The 18,455-nt window shown below is 35.6% G+C and overlaps 2 protein-coding genes across 5 annotated transcripts in view; both read right to left on the bottom strand.

Moving 5' to 3' along the window:
- Positions 1–516: 516 nt before the first annotated feature.
- Positions 517–3,747, bottom strand: LOC114303066 (protein NOI4). Its single transcript, XM_028248220.2, has 3 exons — positions 3,606–3,747; positions 1,150–1,332; positions 517–813 (listed from the first exon to the last, which is right to left on the bottom strand). Exons 1-3 carry the CDS (start codon positions 3,609–3,611, stop codon positions 772–774), a joined length of 231 nt encoding a protein of 76 aa, XP_028104021.1. The 5' UTR covers positions 3,612–3,747; the 3' UTR covers positions 517–771.
- A 3,886-nt stretch (positions 3,748–7,633) lies between these two features.
- LOC114303056 (E3 ubiquitin-protein ligase UPL1) overlaps positions 7,634–18,455 on the bottom strand; it is an 18,475-nt gene continuing 7,653 nt past the window's right edge. The window contains exons 4-17 of one of the 4 annotated variants that reach the window (XM_082884865.1): positions 15,100–18,455; positions 14,431–14,991; positions 14,036–14,353; positions 13,642–13,843; positions 13,271–13,557; positions 12,848–13,137; positions 11,052–12,180; positions 10,769–10,915; positions 10,593–10,673; positions 10,171–10,396; positions 9,942–10,081; positions 8,942–9,048; positions 8,681–8,846; positions 7,634–8,029 (exon numbers count right to left, since the gene is read on the bottom strand). The exon at positions 15,100–18,455 is cut by the window's right edge and continues 3,955 nt beyond it. In XM_082884865.1, coding sequence (XP_082740991.1) covers positions 8,744–8,846; positions 8,942–9,048; positions 9,942–10,081; positions 10,171–10,396; positions 10,593–10,673; positions 10,769–10,915; positions 11,052–12,180; positions 12,848–13,137; positions 13,271–13,557; positions 13,642–13,843; positions 14,036–14,353; positions 14,431–14,991; positions 15,100–18,455 — 6,947 coding nt within the window. In that variant the 3' untranslated portion in view covers positions 7,634–8,029; positions 8,681–8,743. Of the gene's footprint in view, positions 8,030–8,680; positions 8,847–8,941; positions 9,049–9,941; positions 10,082–10,170; positions 10,397–10,592; positions 10,674–10,768; positions 10,916–11,051; positions 12,181–12,847; positions 13,138–13,270; positions 13,558–13,641; positions 13,844–14,035; positions 14,354–14,430 lie in introns of all 4 variants that reach the window. The other 3 variants (XM_082884866.1, XM_082884863.1, XM_082884864.1) reach the window with 3 other exon arrangements.

The raw sequence follows: 18,455 nt of genomic DNA, 5'->3' as shown, positions 1-18,455 counted from the left end.
TGGGACCCAGTGGGGGGTGACCCCCAGCACCCCCACCTCCACGTGGGAGGCTGCAAGTGGAAGACAATAAAAAAAAATATATATATATATATGGACCAATCAAAAAACAGTGGAGGTGGAGGTGGGGGGTCATCCCCACTTGGGGGTCTGGCGCATTTTCCGTTAGATAAATATCACTCATATGTGTAATCACGATCAAGCATATTATGGTGTCAACAATCATGGGCACAAATTTAACATACAGAGTCACTCACCCACACGCCCACACACAAATTTGTGTAATCAGAAAATGAAAACAAAAAACATCCACCAACACACAATCTGTGTTTCCAGGAAATGAAAACAAAAAACACCCACCATGTCCTGATGTAGAAAAGGAATGAACCAAAAATACTCCAGAAAACAAATTAGACAAGAAGAGTTTTTTTTTTTTTTTTCCTTCTTTTTTTCTTTCAGAAAGAAAAGGCAAAAAAAAAAAAAATCAGAGAAGAAAGCTCCACAAACCATACCACAAGGTAGGGAAACAAATAGTAAGCTTCATATGGTGTAAGCCACCAAATCAGTACACATATAGATACACAATACAATAAAGTCTCGTCTTTTTTTCTTTTTTTTTTCATCTTTACTCTTTCCCCACACCAACACAGTATTATAGCATTAAAAATGGATTCAAGACCATCATCACTCTACAGCTCCTATCTTTAGGAAAATATGGTGGGGCGAACAATGAACACGCTCTTCTATTGAAGCTCTTGCACAGAGACGACCTCATCAAGATTCTGCTTGCGGTTGCAAGCAACAAAACCATTTTTTCTGTAAATCGGTACATTTTCGATATAAGAAAAAGCTATGTAAATGAAATTGCCCCATGAAAAAGAAAAAACACGCAAAAGAAAAGCTAGCTCTCGCCAATGAAGTTCTACTGCTACTTTTGTGTGCTGATGATTTGAGAAAGGTTCTTCACCGTTAGTATTAAATTAATCACATAGCATCAATATCTGGAAAGTTATTTTCCAAATTTTTTTTCTAGTTTTGTAAGTTTTCCTAAATTTTTGAAATTCAAAATTATTTTCCAAGAAACAAAGCATTTGTGGCCAATTAGAAATGCAAACTGATGGTGCAACAGTGAATAAGCAAAGAACGACTCACAGCAGGAGGCTTGACAGGTTCCACTCCATGATTAAGATTAGAATCTGCCTTTGCTGGTGACTCAGGTTTGCCACCAGTCTTTTTCTCATCCCTGGCCTTATTAAAGATTACAGTAAATCCCTCAGCTGATGCAGGATCATTCACATCCCACTCGCCGAACTTCGGCAATGGTTGTCCCTTTTCCTGTCAGAGGGAAGAAGGAAATGGATAATTTAGACCCAAAAAAAATTACAAATACTCCTTGCAAAGCAAAATTTCTAATTCACTGTTGTTTTCATGAGAAAGGTTAAGGTTAAGGTTAAGGTTAAGGTTCCACTGATCAGACACACTAAATAGAAGCCGTTTAAGGTTCATATTTAATTTGGTGCGAAATGGCATCAAACATGGCACATGAAGAGTAGAGCATGCTTACTATGGGGCATGATTTTTAAATTTTTACATTATTTAACAAAAGAAATTCAAAGTTTATGGACTATTGTAAAGGGTTGTTTGATTAGGCATCAAAATTCTTTTAGCAACAATAAGAAATTATGAATGCATTTCTTCCATAACTTGAAAAATATAATGCCTGCATGGTCATTGATACCATGAAAGTACCCATGAAAAAAAGATACAAGAAGCATAGAACAACAATTCATTAATTCATCAATTCCTTTTCTTGAGAACATCAACATACAAGACTGGGAGTCGTCGAGTAAAACAATACACGCATCAAAAATTAGAATCACCAAAAAAATGATTTTTCAAATAACTACGATCATTTAACCAACCCACCCATGGGGAAAAGAACTTTGGCGATAATCAAAATTTTACGAGGTGTGAGATGGAGATGAAGATTTTTGTCTTCCCTAGGCACGAGGTGCATTCCGCAGACAGGCACGCTCACACACACAACATATTTTGAATTTATCAAAGAATAAAAAAATTTGAAAAAGAAGGTCAAAAACAAATTTGTAAAAACACACAGAATAACTCATAAACCAATTACTTCCACTCCCCGATTTAGCATACTCCTAGAACTCCCAAAATCTTCACTAGGCATGGCGAAGTCTGCGTCCACCGAAGTAACTAGTCCAAGTAGATCATTGATGTTCAAGAAAACAATTCAAACATAACCACCCATGTTATGCCCTCAACTGGTTGCTGCAAAGTGCAAACTCCCAAGAGGATTTTCATGGTCAATCCAATTGATCAACCTAATTCCACACAAAAATCTCTGATTGTGCCCGAACATAACAGTCAACAATCTATCTCTTGTCCAACTCAAAAATAAGCTTTTTCTCATCGCTATAGAATTTTTTTTCCCTTGGATCAAAAAAAGAAAAATAAAACAAAATCGAAAAAAGAAAAAAGAAAAATAATAATAATAAAAGAAAAATAAAAGATGTAGCAGGAATAATCCAGTTGCAAGTATACAACTTCTGCATTCACGCAGGAACAAAATGATAAGATCTTTGAATTTATACAAATTAGATGTTATCAATTTGGAAAAAGCGTTTTAATACAAAGTGAAGGTACTTAACAACATTCTTATATATAGGCATGGATTAGAAACAGAAATGCTCAGAGATCAACCTAAAAAGAAGTAGGAGATATAATAATACAAGAAAATAAGACATAAGTAACCTAACCCATGTCTTGTTTGCTACTCAGAGATCAAAGTTGGAATATTAGACATAATAACATCCATTTGGTGGGATTGTCAATTGTGGCACTCTATTCCCTCCTCGGTTCGTCTAAATTTTCTCGCTAAATTGGCCAATACCGTGTAACAAAAAGAAAAAACATCAGGAAAGATCTCCAACAAAAACTCAAGGAATCATCAAAACTCTCAGATCATTATATAAGGCAAGTAACTATAAAAATATAATGTATTATTATAACATGGTTGAAGTAACCCAATCAGTAGGGAACTTTTATTTTTAAATTTTCAGTCACTAAATAGTGAAAATCATCAGTTTCCCATCCAGAAAAATACAACAAACAATATCAAATCAATCACATTTAATCTGAAAAGACCAACATATTAAAGAAACAAAATGATGAAAATTACACATAACAATTCTAGCAAATTGAAAAAGATGAGAGAAGATAAAAAAAAAACACACACACACACACACAATCGCCAACTTCACAATTTACAAACCACAACCGAGATTTCAAAGTAATTCAACTACATATAAGCAACGCGTATATCTCATTACAACGAAACATCATTAATCACCAAACCAGCTTCAGATTAACTCTTTCTATCCAAATTAACACATAGCAGGAATAAATCCATAGCAATCGAAAGATCAATAAACAGCCAAATCGAATCAACAAAGACAAAAAAAATCTCAAGAATCAAAAAGATATAGAAGTGATCGAAAGACGGAAATAAAAATCGAGCCATAATAATTAAGATGAAAAGGATCAAATTAGGGCTTTTTAGAGAGAGAAATTGGAGTACATACAGACATGAATTGGCAGCAAAGATTTATCTTTCGCAGAAAAGGACTATTACACGAATACGAGAGAGAGAGGGGTCTGAAATGAAATCTGACTGTGTGTGTATGTATGTATGGGTGTGTGTAATTAATACAGTGTTACTTAATTAATTAACGGGGTCTACTATTAATATTTTATGCAGTGTATGCATTAATATATTAATAGATGGTATGATATAATTTTAAAAATTTTAAATATTTATAATTAGTATATTAAATAAGGTAATTAATGATATTATAATATTAGTTGATATATTAATATGTATATTAATTAGTGCATATAGTATTATCGATTAATATTGGTGGTGTTATATATGTATTAATTAATATATATTAGTGTATTAATTAGGAATAATGCTATATGCACTAATTAATATACTAAGGGCTATTTTGGGAACTTGGCTAAAAGTCACTTTTTTTTGTTAGTAGCAAAAGCCAAAAGTTGGCTTTTTTGGCTTTTTTTTTATTTGGCAAGTTGGTTTTTAGCCAACGGTGCAATTACAATTTTACCCCCTCATGGGTCACAATGTGTTACATAGATTCAGTTGTAAATATTTTAAATAAATGGAGGTAGTTTAGTCATTTTATTACGATTTGACATCATAAACAAATATTAATCAAAAAAGTCAAAAGTCACTTTTTACCAACTTCCCAAATCATTTGTCTAAAAAAGCCAAAAGCTTGGTTAAAAACCAAAAAGCCACTTTTTACCATCTTCCCAAAACAACCCTAACTAGTATATCAATTGATGATGTGACATAATTTAAGATATTTTAGTATGTGTAATGTCATTAATGAGTAGAGTTAATAATAATGTCATAATTAGTGTTGGTATATTATTTAGTACATGCATGTAGCACCACTAATTAATTAATATTATATTATTATTACTGACTCTACTTATACAAATTATAAATATTTAAAACCTTTAAAATTATATTACATTATCATTTAATATATATAATATTATTCCTATTGGTACATGTAAAATGTACAAACAACGTGTAGGCACATACAGAGAATACTTATGAAAATAAGGTCAAGTTTGACCAGTTGCAAAAAAAAAGGTTAAAAATTTAAAAAGTTGCTCAAAAAGTTAAAAAGTTATCATTATTAATTAAAAGTCAAAAAGTATGACCAACAATGATTCATCCCACTAAAAATATCACCACTAATAGCACTAATGCATTAAAAAAATAAAAATAAAATATAACTCCAAGACCAAAACATCACATCATTAATGACGAGATCCACTGCCACCTAATTAGTGAGAGCACTTATTAGTGCCCCCAAACATTTTTCGAAGTGGAATGGTGTGGTGTGGCGTGGCGTTGTTGTCGATGACACTGACGACCGTTCTACCTGTGAAAGCTGACACTTCCAATTTTCAATTTCTAAGGATATATTTGAAGGAGCTTTTCATGTACTAAATAATATATCAACAATGATTCATTTCACTAAAAATATCACCACTAATAATATTAATGTATTAAAAAAATAAAAAAATAATAAAAAAAATACAACTCCAAGACCAAAACATCACATCATTAATGGCGGGACCTACTGCCACCTAATTAGTAGGAGCACTAATTAGTGCTTCCAAGCATTTTTCTTAATATATTAATATTAATTATAATTTTATTATTAATTTTATTTATTAATCATATTATAAATTTTAAAAATCTCTTAAATTATATTATATCATCAACTAATACATTAATTAATATATCAATTGATACATATAGTATTATTCTATATATTAGGACTGTGTGTTGTTTATAATTATTTATTTAAAAATATTTGATATCATTTTTGTATATAAATGTCTTTTTTTTTTTAAAAAAGTCTAACACATATATGAATTAAATGTTTTTTTTTTTATTATTATATTATATTAAAATTTAATATTTTCATAATAATTATATGTGTTTGACTTTTTAAGAAATTTTTTTTTATGTTTGTTCTTAATGCATTAAAGTGTTATTATGAGGGATAATAATCATATGTGTTGGGACTTTTTAAGGAATTCATATATGTTAGATTGCAAAGAATTTTTTTCATGCTTTTACTTAATGCATTAAAGTATTATTATGAGGGTAAGACTTGGGGGTTAGAGAAGTTAATAAATGCTAAGGTTTTTTTTTTTTAAATCAAAAAATCAGGAAATTTAGATTGAGAGATTGGAACACTCACAAGGCCTGGGATTAAAAACTCCTTTTTGCTTAATATATAGTATAGATATAGATATAGATATTAATATTAATTATAACATTATTATTAATTTTATTTATTAATCATATTATAAATTTAAAAAAAAATTAAATTATGTTATATCATCAATTAATACATTAATTAGTATTAAAAATTAAATTATGTTATATCATCAACTGTGTGTTGTTTATAATTATTTATTTAAAAATATTTGATATCATTTTTGTTTATAATTTTTAAGACAAATAAGTTGGAAAAAAATAATTATTAAAAAACAAAAGGAAATATTTTTAGTTTTTTTTTTTTCAATAGATGAGTTTATTATCTAATAGGTTCTATGATAATTAATGATATTTTTTATCAAACACTATTAAAAAAATGTCAATAATTGTTAATTTTCAGTGATAGTTTAAAAATTCTGTCACAAAAATATCATTAATTATAAGTTTTAGTGACAGAAAAACGTTACTAATTGTAAGTTATGACGCCAATTTATAAAAATTATGACAAAAAAATTACTAATTATTAATTTTTAGCAACATATATAAAAAATTGTTACAAAAAATTATTTTTAGCGATAATTTTGTTAGGATTTTTTTTTAATAAGACTTAATGAGAATTAAATCTAATTATTAGGACAAATTTTGTTTTTAGTTATTGACTTTCTGTTTTTTTAGAAGTTGCATCAAACAGACCTAATATTTTTATCTATATAGACAATGGCAAATGGTGCTGTGAGTCTTCTAAATAATTAGTTCAAAATTTATCAATTGGGTTTAAAAATGGTAACATGACGGTGTATCATCGGATATATATATTATTCCTATTTAAATGGAAGCATTTTACATATAGATTTTTTTGATTTCTAATCAGCTTATTTTACATATAGATTTTTTTGATTTCTAATCAACTGAGAGCTTAATATCCAATTCAGAATTCATTGAAATTCAATCATTTTCGAATTCAAATTCGAAACAAATCTTTTCATGATCAAGTACTGTGCCATAATTCGAAACAAATGTTTTCATGATGAAGTACTGTACCATTCACGGCACAATGTGCAAACAAACGGAACTTCATTTTATTAAAATTCAGAGTGAAGCCCCAATTCCCCAAATACTACTAAATAACGAATTTATTATAGAGCAAGCATGCTGAACTCATATTTTTGGTTCAAGCTCTTTTTAAATTGGTTCATTTAAAAGCATTTCCAATGATCTACTCTTAACTCATCAAAATAAAAAATTTAAAAAAATTGAATTCTTGTGATTTGGCATTTTTTTAATTCTGGTTCATTTAAAGCATCTCCTAAATTGAGTAAGGGTAAGGAAAGATATATCTATAAAATAACAAAAAAGGGCAGCACAACGATTTGTTTTTGTTTTGCCTTTGTCTGTCTTAACTAGCTAGCAACAGCCAAGATTGATGAGATCGAAAGAGACACACCCTGGGATTGGCCAACAACGTCAATATATTTCAACCAAACCCTAAACCCCCATAAACCCAAAAAAAAATCTCCGCCATTCATTTGTGTGGCCGTATATGAGTCATACAAATTACTTCATAACATGACCGTGTCAATGTCTACATGAGACTCAAACGACCAACCTAGAAGCCCGAGCCTTGATAACACACTTACTGGTAAATGCTGATCATTTTTCTCAAAGAAAAAAAGTCTCTCCCTAACTCTCTACTATGATTTTATCTTATTCGTATCAAATCATTAACCAAATAACTACCAAGCTCCTACAACACGACAAAGAGAGAAGAAACGAAAAGAAAAATATCAAATACTCAGATTCCATTACGAGTCAATACCTCTGAACTAAACCCAGAAAGACTGGTCAGAATGCAAATTGGCCACTAGATCCATAAATAAAGAATATATTAACAAAAGACCAAAATAAAAGCTAAGATATACAAAAGGGGGCCAAAGTTTCTCCCAGGCATTATCAGCATTCTCTGAAACTGTGTAGAGATGGCAAGAAACTACAAAAGAATCGGGTTTCTTGGCCATAACACTGAGGAGACCAGCATTCAACAAAAAGCAAACACATCATCATATCATCTGCCATTTAGGCGTGGATTAAGGCATCACTCCCAATAATTACAGCACAGAATCCTTCAATCTTGACACGGGCCTCCCTATGCCATGTAACCTGGATCAGTCGCTCTTTTATCTGCAAAGATAAAAATAAATAAATAAATAAATTAAACGTTTAAAATCATGTTTTAAAAGTATGATAGAATGGCGCGTAACCTAGATCAGATGCTCTTCATCTGCAATAAAAAAAATTTGAAAAAAAAGGTTCAAACAAAAGACCTGTTTCCACAATGTTGAGGCAAGGACACCCACACAGCAAATTCACTATGTATACCAACTCAAGAATGAAAGCATTGCTACACTAGTCTATTGAGGAAAACCTCTAATCTATCGAGCCACAGGTGATCACTTATTTCCTCAAGACCACACCGAACCCATTACATGAATTCTCAAAATTTTCAGATATCTAAAAGCTCAACCAGAGTGAATATTTGTAAGTTGAATGCACAAATTAGCTTCATCAATCGGCAATGTTATCATTGTAATACACCACTCCCATAAATGAAATTTCTCACAATCTTATAACCATTTTTCTCCCTCAACACAGAGGAATTGAATGAATAGCATGATTTAAACGCAATTTATCATTTCTGATTCCTTTGGTTACTATTGACAAATCTCAACATAAATAAAAGCAGTATACTAAAATTCTATTAGTTCTCAATAAAAAAACAAACATATAAAATAGATATCAGAACATGCAAATTAAAGGAGGTGTCAAACTGACATGTACATTGTAATTGGAAGTGCTGGCAGTATTGGAGTGATGATGCAATGAAGAAATTCTCAATCAACCAAAGCCAAATCCTTCACTAGCTTCATGGATAGCAAGGACCAAGCGCTCTTGAAGCTGTTCCTTGGAAGTATACTCAGGAAGGTCTAGTTGATTGAAGCTGGGGAAAAAAAAAATCACAAATTTTCAGTTTAAGCAGCATTTCAAAAGAAAGGATAAATATATTTTCAGACAGCAAGTAGATTAAGCACTAACCAGGTATGAGCTGATGGTAGCCGCTCAGGAGCTCCATATGCTTTGTGAATTTGAAACCTCTGAGGACCAGAAATGCCTTGCAATGCTTTAAACCCCTCTAAAGGAACCTAAAAAACCAGAAATAAAGGTGTTTAGTGGCATAAAAGCATGTCGATTATCACAAGAGGTCCATATTTTCCATTCATCACCATCTGTAACAGAAAATAAGACCTCATTTATCACCATCACAAATTTTCAGTATAAATTCTCAGGATGGCGCAATTTTTGAGCCACCGAAGTCATATTTGTATCACAACTTTTAGAGAATGAAACACAATCTTATTAATCAGATAAAATGCATAGCCTAGCCATTAGAAATGATAAGAAATTAAGCATGCTAAAGCATATCTTAGTTGCACAAAGCAAGTGGGGGAGCAGAGGCCCATAGAAAAGTCTGAGGTTGGGAGCACCTAGGGGAGCGTGACTGTAATTTTATACATAAATATATTGTAAGAAATATTTGTGTTGCTTAGTTGTAATATATGTATATATTAAATGTCTACATCATACTAGCACTTAAAACTATTCAACATAAGCATTCTCATTACAAAAGAAACGATGCAGCAACAATACATATATCTTTATCGTCAATCGTCACACCCAAATTGAAAGATTTATCAACATATTTCCACCACCCAATTCCTAAGAGGAAAGATAATCTAGAATAAAATATATGTTCTCTACAGATTTTCGTTTTTATTGGTAGCTTTTCCATTATTACTATGTGACTCATATGTAGTGGCCCTATCAATTGGAACTGTGATTCTATCACAGGAACGAAGTTCTGACAAGATTCTTAGTTTGAACCATGGAATTGCATTTCTAGAGCAGAAGCATATATTACATGCGAAGGAAATTTTGTACATATCACAGCCAACAAAAACCTTGCAGTCATAAAGATCGTATCAATAATTTGAGATGTGAGAAAAGAGACCATATTCTATGTTTGTGCAGCAGTTACCTTTGATGTACCAGTCACAAACTGCAGAAATCTTGCCATATCTTCCTTGTTAAAAGCCTTGACAACCTCCCAAAACCATTGAACAACACTAGACGCTACAGTGTAGCCAGTATACTCGGTGTTGGCCTTCAGATCATCCACTGCAAGCATGATAACATCAATCAGATATTCTGAAAAATACACCAAGTATGTTACATAAAATAAACAAGTGCAAAAGCACCCAACTTACAATCAATTTCTGGAAGCCCACTGATTAGAAGCTCAAGCTCTTTATCATTGAAAATAGAAATAAGTTCACGATGTATCAATTCATTGAAACCATCCAGAAAGGAATTAATTTGAGGGCGGATAGCATTTGTCAGAATATGTTCAGCCACAAGGTCCACATACTCATGCTTTGTTTCTTCTGTGACCCTCGTATTTCTTCCTCCAGGCTTAAGCTCATAATCAGTAACCTTTCACAAATAAATTACAAAGAACAAGTATGATCATAAAGAGGGTGAAACAGATGATCAGATAAAACTTCAGACAGAGAGAGAGAGAGAGAGAGAGAGAGAGTTGTCAGAAACCACTTCAAAGTAAAACATATTAACAATAAAATATGATGGAATAGGAATGAGAACAGTGCATAAGTAGGAAAATCAGTAATACCTCTGTTTTCTCATAGAGGATATGCTTCTCCTCATCCGCGTCCATGCTAAATGTCAGATCAGGTATGTCGCTCACATCATTCTGATACAGCAAAAACGCAAGAAAGGCAAACCATCATTACTATAAAAATATTTGTGTTTCAGCATTGGATGGAGGATCTTGTTAAAGTGACTAACCTCCAGCATCCACTTCAAGTTCTTATAGTAATCGGGATCAACAGCCTCTATGTCATGATAAGTCACCTTCACACCAAGAATGTGCTTGTAGAAAGATCGAGTGAAATAGACATCCAACAATTGCCCGTCAAACAATGCCTTAGCAACCTGCATCACAAATACATAAAATATAAATATAAAAGAACATAAAGCTTCAACAACCTTTAATGGATTGGACCATAATAAATGAATTTTACATTAAACTAATAAAGAGATAATACTACGAATGGTCTAGAAAACTTACCACACGACCCACAAATTTAAAGTAAGAAAGATGTTCAGTCTGGTAGTCGGAGTTGGGATTTGGTTGGAAGGTTGCATTGTTTCCCACCGTAGTGAAAAGCAATGCTCCCTTGTCAAATATAACCCTCGACAGTAATTGATACCACTCTCTCGTCAAACCACCAGCATCAATACCCTCTTCACCTTGGAAATGTACATTCAATCTACTCTTTAGGTCCTGATTAGGTCGCATTCGCAGTTGATTATATGAGTCCTCTAAAACATATGCCCGCCGAACACTTATCCGCAGTGGGCCAGAGAGGTGCTGATCATGCTGCTGCCTGATTCTTGAGCGAAAATAGGATCTTTTGTTGTCAAAATCAATCAGCCTCGGGGCTTTCAGCATCATAGAAAGGGATTTCTCCAACAAACCTGGATTCTGCCTGACAAAAGCATTGAGTAGGCGACGATGCTTATCAGCAAACTTTGCAAATGTTACAGCACCATCAAGCCTTTTTTGAGAATCAATTCCACATTTGGTGGGGGATGGAGCTGAAGTCCCAGCAGACTCTTTTACTTCTCTAGCAGTGATATTGGCATGATCCTGCTGCATGATGGAATTGTTTGCTTGTAGTTTTTCACTCAAAACAAAGAAAGCCTCAATGAATGGCAACAGTCTCTGAGTTCCAGGCGGAAGAGGAGACAGAGATGAGGACCCAGGCACATGCTCCCCAACATTTGCATTTGATAAAATTGAAGAGAAAGAGCTTTGCACCAATTCTGCCTCAGTAGTGTTTATGCACTCACTTAGTTCTTTCCACAATGGCTCGAGTGCAACACTTAAATTCCACATAATGGCATGCTCTTCCCGTTCCCCATCAACCTCAATACCCTTATTCCCATCGACACTAGGTGAAGTAAGCGAATTAAGTGTCTGGAGCACACGAAGAATTGCAGGCCCAGCCATAGATCCTGCACTCAAACCCAGCATGTGCGTATTCCTCAGTGTAATGAGCTCACAGACAGCTGAATTGCTCAAACTATGAGCTAGCTCTGAAAGCTCTGAAACAAAAAACTTTCTATGGGGGGCAACAACCAATGCCAACTTCTTCAGTACCTCTCCAGCAAGCGAGTAAACTTTGTCTGACAGCCTAATGAATGAATAGTTGCAGTTAGATTCCTGCATTGCAGCAGCAAAGAAAGGAAGGAAATGGACAGAGACTACTAACAAATTTTCCATTATTTCCATCAAAATGGCCGAAATGTTTCCATTTTGTAAGAGACCAAAACAAATCACTAGTGGAATAATGAAATTCTTGTGTTTTCATCAACACATATATGTACATAGCACATGAAAACACAATGAAACATACCCAAACAATAAGGTGTGTTGACAAGAATTTATACTTTTTTTCTTTTCTTTTTTAGAATCTATAATTTTTTTCATAAATGTTTTTACAATTTTTTTTAGAAAAAATACAAAAGTTTGTATTTACTACAATAAATATTATTAGTCATAATATAGTAATACCATTATTAGTTATGTCCAAGCAAATTTTAGCCCTTATTTCGTTGGAAACTTGCACACTTCTAGAATCATTTATAACAATAAAACCTGAAACAAAATTTTGATCAATGCTACTAAGGACAGGATTCCACCGACTAAAATTGAACAAAGTTAATCCCAAACCAAATTAAAAAAGTTAACAAATAAGTTAATTATAAATGTAGTTCTTTATTAACCTAGCTTCAAAAACAGTAAACAAGTAACACAAATTTCAGGCAACATTTAAAAATAAGTACACAAGCATAATATACCCCTCATGGCCAAGAAGACTGCATAGATTGTGCAAATCAGCTTGTGGGAGCTGCAAGAAGATATTATAACTGCTGACGCTTCTCTGCCCATCTGATGTGGATAACTCAGCACTGGCACTCTTATCATCTTGGTTAGATTCCACTTCTGACATAGGTATATCTTTCTGAACACCATCTATAGCTTCATCAGGAGATATATTTTGGGAATTGGCGGGTGCTTGTTCAGAATGAGATTGACGGTCCAACTTTGATGCTGCAGTATCGATAATTACTTGAATTAGACCCATGACCTGCACCACAAAAATGAATGAATGACAACCAAATTAATTTAATAAAAACAATATAATATATAGAGCAAGAGCATGGGTCAAGCGACTCTACAAGGCTCAGGTATATATCAATTTAACGAGAAGCTTCCCCTACCTGCTCAAGATGAGCACTGCTGTGTAAGAAAAGCGGTTGACTCAAAAGTTTCAGGAACAGTATTAAAGGAACATCACCCATCTCAAAGTTCCCTAAAGGGTTTGATATATCATCTCCCCCTATTTTCTCCTTCCCTTTATCCTTCTTAATCTCTGAAGATTTTGGATTCAAATAATCTGGAACAAGTGAGGTATCAAAGTGGAACAAGATGTTTGCAACTGCTGAATGGTTGTTGGCCAGATAAGTCAAAATCTCAAGTATCCGGCGCAGCACCAGGGGGGGAAGACCTGTAGACAGAAACTTTTTACATGAAATCAACGTGTATAACATGAAAACAAACGGAAAGTTGTCACATTAAAAGAAAGCAGTACCATCCAACAGCTGAGATCGACCATAAACAACATTGGACTGACAGCCATAAAGCCTCTGAGAATTAACTGTTGTCAATCCGCTGGCTGGGCTTTCAGTCTCAGGCTTGATCATGTCGAGTAGAAGCCAAACTAGAATTGACCTTGTAACACTATTCGCACATAAATTCAACAATAATCTCTGTAGAAGGCCTTTCCCAAGAGGCTAACAGCAAAGAAGAAAAAACAGTAACCAACTTAATAAAAATTCATTAACTCCTCATACAACAAAAAAAAAACCTCATATTAGAAGCAATAGAAGAAAACATTACATTTCTGTATTTCACATTAGAATAAGCAGAACTAGTAAGCTGCTTCCCCAATTAGGCTCCATTCTACTAAAAGGAATATAGATTACCTGTGCTAATCTTAGGAGTCGGATCAATGCTTTCAAAGCATATGCATCCAAAAGAGGCTCTCCTTCAATTTCCTTCAACTCCAAGCTCTCTGCAAGAGCAGAAGATGCCCTTCGGCCTATCGTAACTCCGACACCTCTGTCCATCACTGTCTGCCTGTCAAACCCTAAACCATTCCTCCGATTATTAAGCCTGTGACCACTTCCAAACAGGCTCCGAGCCTGATAATGGCTCATTGCTCTGTCCCTGAGCATTTGAGCTTCAGCAAGTAATGGAGAGGGCAATGCTGACAAAACTGCTTCCGAACTAGTCAAAAGCACCTGAAACAAAAGCAGCCACTAGGGTTGTTAAAATTCAATCACGGTGTGTGGCAAGCAGCAGAGTTCAAGATGCAAACCTCTTCACGTAAATCAGCAGGAAAAGTAGCTATGATTGAAGCATTGTCCATGTCAACAGGTTGTCCTTCTGCCTGCTGTGTGACTCTCCGTGCTCGTTGTTGAGCCAAAACTTCTGCTTGTATATCTGGAGGGAGAGCAGCTAAAAACTCTGGATCAATATCCTCTGCTGAAGGTGGAGCATAAGTCGGAGCTTGTGAAGATTGAGCTTGCTGGGAAGCTAGAACTTCTGCCCGGAGATCTTCAGGAAGGGCCTCTAAGAAGGTTGGATCTATACCATTTGCATTAGAAGCCTCATTATTCAAACTAGTTTGATCAGTCTGACCTTGAGCACCAAGAGAATTCTGTCCTGACGATAGTTCATCCACGCTAACCTCAGTAGAAGGTACGGGTTGCTCAACTGGAATTCCTTCCATGGCCACACTGTTCATATCAACATCTCGACTTCCATTGACCGAAGAATCGTGACAATCACCTTGATTAGAAATCTCAACACCAGAAGTTACCAATGCATAATTACTGGACTGGCTATCTGCTGCTGAAGATCCATCACGACCAAAATCCTGAAACAACACAAAAGACAGATTTAAAAGAACATCGGGACACATTTCACACGGTAGACTAACATGAGAGTTCGTGCATGTGGTAACACAATTTGGGCTTGTCTCTACCTGCTCATTGACGGTGCTATTTCCTTCCCCAATTTCCATGCTATCATGGCCATTTAAAGCACCATTCTCAGCCATCACATCACTTGACATAGATTCAAGTACCTGTTGGTGGCATTCATTTGCTTCAACACCCTCTGGGTTGACTTGTTCTGGAGAAGGAACATTTTCAAGCATTTGATTAGTTTCATGATGAGCAGTTTCAACACCATGCTCATGATGTTGATCTTCAGTCTGCCGATCACCAGTGTTTTCATCAACTACAGGCATTTGGCTATTTGTTAAGGGGGCATCTGACTGTTGTGTCTCATGCAGTTCTGAGTTCTGCAACTGCCTTTCAGCCAAACTGTTGGCAGGAGCAACACTGCGTAGTTGAGATATAAACTGTTCCTCTATTGCTTGTGCAATAGCAGCAGCTAGCCCACCTGCTTGTGGCTGACCATCGTCTGTCCATCTACCATCACCTGGCCCTCTTCTACCTGGCAAACGCAAGGACTCCAGACCCACAGAAAAATCAGCCAATGGCGGTGGTGCTGCACCACCCAATCGGTCACCAAAAAGACTAGCTGGTACATGATCAAAGGGAAGAACGGGGGCGTCAAACATGTAGAAATGAGCTACATCAAAGCTCCCAGCAGAGGGTTCCAAATCCCTGGATGAATTCCCACCAGATGACCACATAGAAATGAGATCCCCGGACTGGGATGGCCTCAAGAGGAGAGGATGTTGAAGACCATTTCCTTCTGCAGCAGATCGCTGAAAGGAAGTCCTACTTGTCTGCCGGCGACGTTCAAAGCCTAGAGGCCTACGAAGACCAAATAAGTCATCCACATTCACCCCCTCAAAGGGTTCAGCTGCAACATCAAAGAGACCACCTGAAGCTCCAGGTTGACCAAGCACCTGCAAATGATCTAACCCATCAAGGGCTTCCCTCCATCTTACCTCTATCACACGATTTTCATGAAAATCATCATCCTCTTCATCAACCATATCATCATTATATTCATCTCCCAAACCAGCATCGTCATGATCATCACCATCTGTATCAGCTAGAGACATCAAAGCAGTACCATCTTCTGCTATATCCTCGTCCTCATCCTCCCCCTCATCATCATCCTCGTCATCCTCACCATCATCCCCCATGTCGTCGTCGTCATCACCCATATCATCATCTGCCCTGTTCTCAACTCGATAAGTCAACTCAATTTGGTTTCTATTATGTATCACACCACCTTCTTCAATTTCTTCACGCATAAAATCCATCCCAAGCTCCATAGGTGGATTAGCAGTCATAGTCTCTTCCACCTCAATTCTCATATCCTGCTCCAGAGACTGATTTGGAGTTGCATCATGATCACCTTGATTCTGCTGCAGTTCGGTATCTACAGCATCAGTAACTTCCTGTTGACTGCTCTGATTCTGATTAGGGTCTACTGTCTCAGCAACTGCGATTGTAATTGTTTGATCATCCGACCTCCCATTTGAACCAGCAGTTTTTTTCTTGTTCAGTGCATCAGATTTGAAGACTTGCTCGCTAGCATTGGCAGCCCAAGTTAGGCTTTCTAAAGCCTTAAGTATAAGATTCACAAGTTTGGGAGCACCAGGATGGTCCAAATCAATCACCTGAAGAATGCTGGTTAGAGACTGAACCATTCCACCATCTATCATACTTTTTGCAATGTCAGGTGAGCACCCAGAACCAGGTAAGTTGCTGGAGGATGAATTTTTGGACAAAATTGAATATAACAGATCAGCAAAAGCGAGAACCCTTTTATCTGGCAATAAGCTGCTCTTGGAAGAATTGCTCTCCAAGTTTGAAAACGTAGATAAAGCTTTCACAAGTTCATTAATTACTCTTCTACGACCTTCACTAGTACGACCACACAAAACTACAAGAAACCATGAAGCTTTTTCAGACAACTTGCTTCTCCATTCATCAGGTCCAGCACTTTTATCTGCAGACAGGGGAAGAAGATAGTGTAAAACATGATGCAGTATCCCACCATGTCCAGGAGTTTCTAAAATATTACATCCCCGGACTTGACACATTTCTGAATCTCGTCTCAGTATAACCCCAACTGCATGGACATACATCAGAAGAATGTCGCTCAACAGTTTGAGGACAAAAGTCACCTTAGCTAGTGCCGCTGATCTCTCAGATAGGTGGTCTGACTCAATCTTCTTTGTCTCATCAACCTTTGATTTACCCTTAATTTTGGTAGCAGGTTCATCCACCTCCATAGCACTTGAATAACTTGTACAATTTTCATCGCTTTTAGGTGAAGGATATTTCAAAACAATTTCAAGGAGCTGATCAATTACCTGAGTAAGGTTTGCAGGAATCTTTTTGTGGCCTTTGGTAAACTTACCAGGTGCATCATGGGTCTTACCTTCAGGAATTTTTACACATTCATTAGAAGATGCTCCAATTTCAACACCAGATGCCTTTGATTTGTCCTTTTCCTTGTCCTTTTCCTTTGATAACACCACCACAGTCCTCCCTCCTGATGACTCCAACTGACAAACAGCAGCTGCAGCTTTCATAAAAACCACCGAATCTCTAGAGATAACCGGTGCCATTGATGTCAAAAATGTCCTTGGGGAAACACGACCACCATGGCGATTTCCGCTAAGTGTTTGTCGTATCTCCAATTCCATAGCTGTTTGCAATGTATGAGGATCTTCAAGCAAATGCCGAATGATTGCAGATGCCAGGGTGTCATATCCAGGAAAGAAGCAACTTTTTGGAAGACTAAAAAGAGCAACCATACCTCCATTCTCAAGAAATTGTAAAGCCAGAGAATGTGTTTTTGTCAAGCGGGCGCATAACTGTAGAACAGCTTGCATGATCACAGCTGGTACATGCTGTTTTATCAAGTCACAAGCAACGACCAGTACCCTATGACTCTCCTCAGTAGTTAGATAGCCAGTAGATTTTCCAAACATCTTCTCAAATGCAGTTTCAGATTCTTTCTCCTGGGTTTCTGGAATGGGTTTTTTCTGTGTATCAGCTTCTGAAGCTGATAATGACGCATGCTCTCCAGATGAATCAGGTAAAGCTCCTGACGAAATTCCTTCAGTGTTATCAGAAGAAACTCTTGGCCTGGACTGCAACAAATTATCCAAGATAAGAAGTAATGCACTAATGCATTTTGGAGCCAGAACTTCACTTCCTGACTCAGTCCTAGCCCTGAAGTTCACCAATATATCTATTGCTACAGAGACAATACCATTTTGTGCAGCAATTTCCCGTGCACATCCATCTTCAGAAAGAAGCAATGCTAAAATATGTGACACCATACTCAAAGCACTTGTATCCTTCGTAAATTCCATCGGACAAAGCTTAAGCTGCTGAATAA

The sequence above is a fragment of the Camellia sinensis genome, chromosome 8, assembly GCF_055761805.1.
Source record: "Camellia sinensis isolate YWXY chromosome 8, ASM5576180v1, whole genome shotgun sequence".
Classification (NCBI taxonomy): Eukaryota; Viridiplantae; Streptophyta; class Magnoliopsida; order Ericales; family Theaceae; genus Camellia; species Camellia sinensis.
Note: the sequence above shows the minus strand (reverse complement) of the source record. Positions and strands in the feature narration are given on the sequence as shown.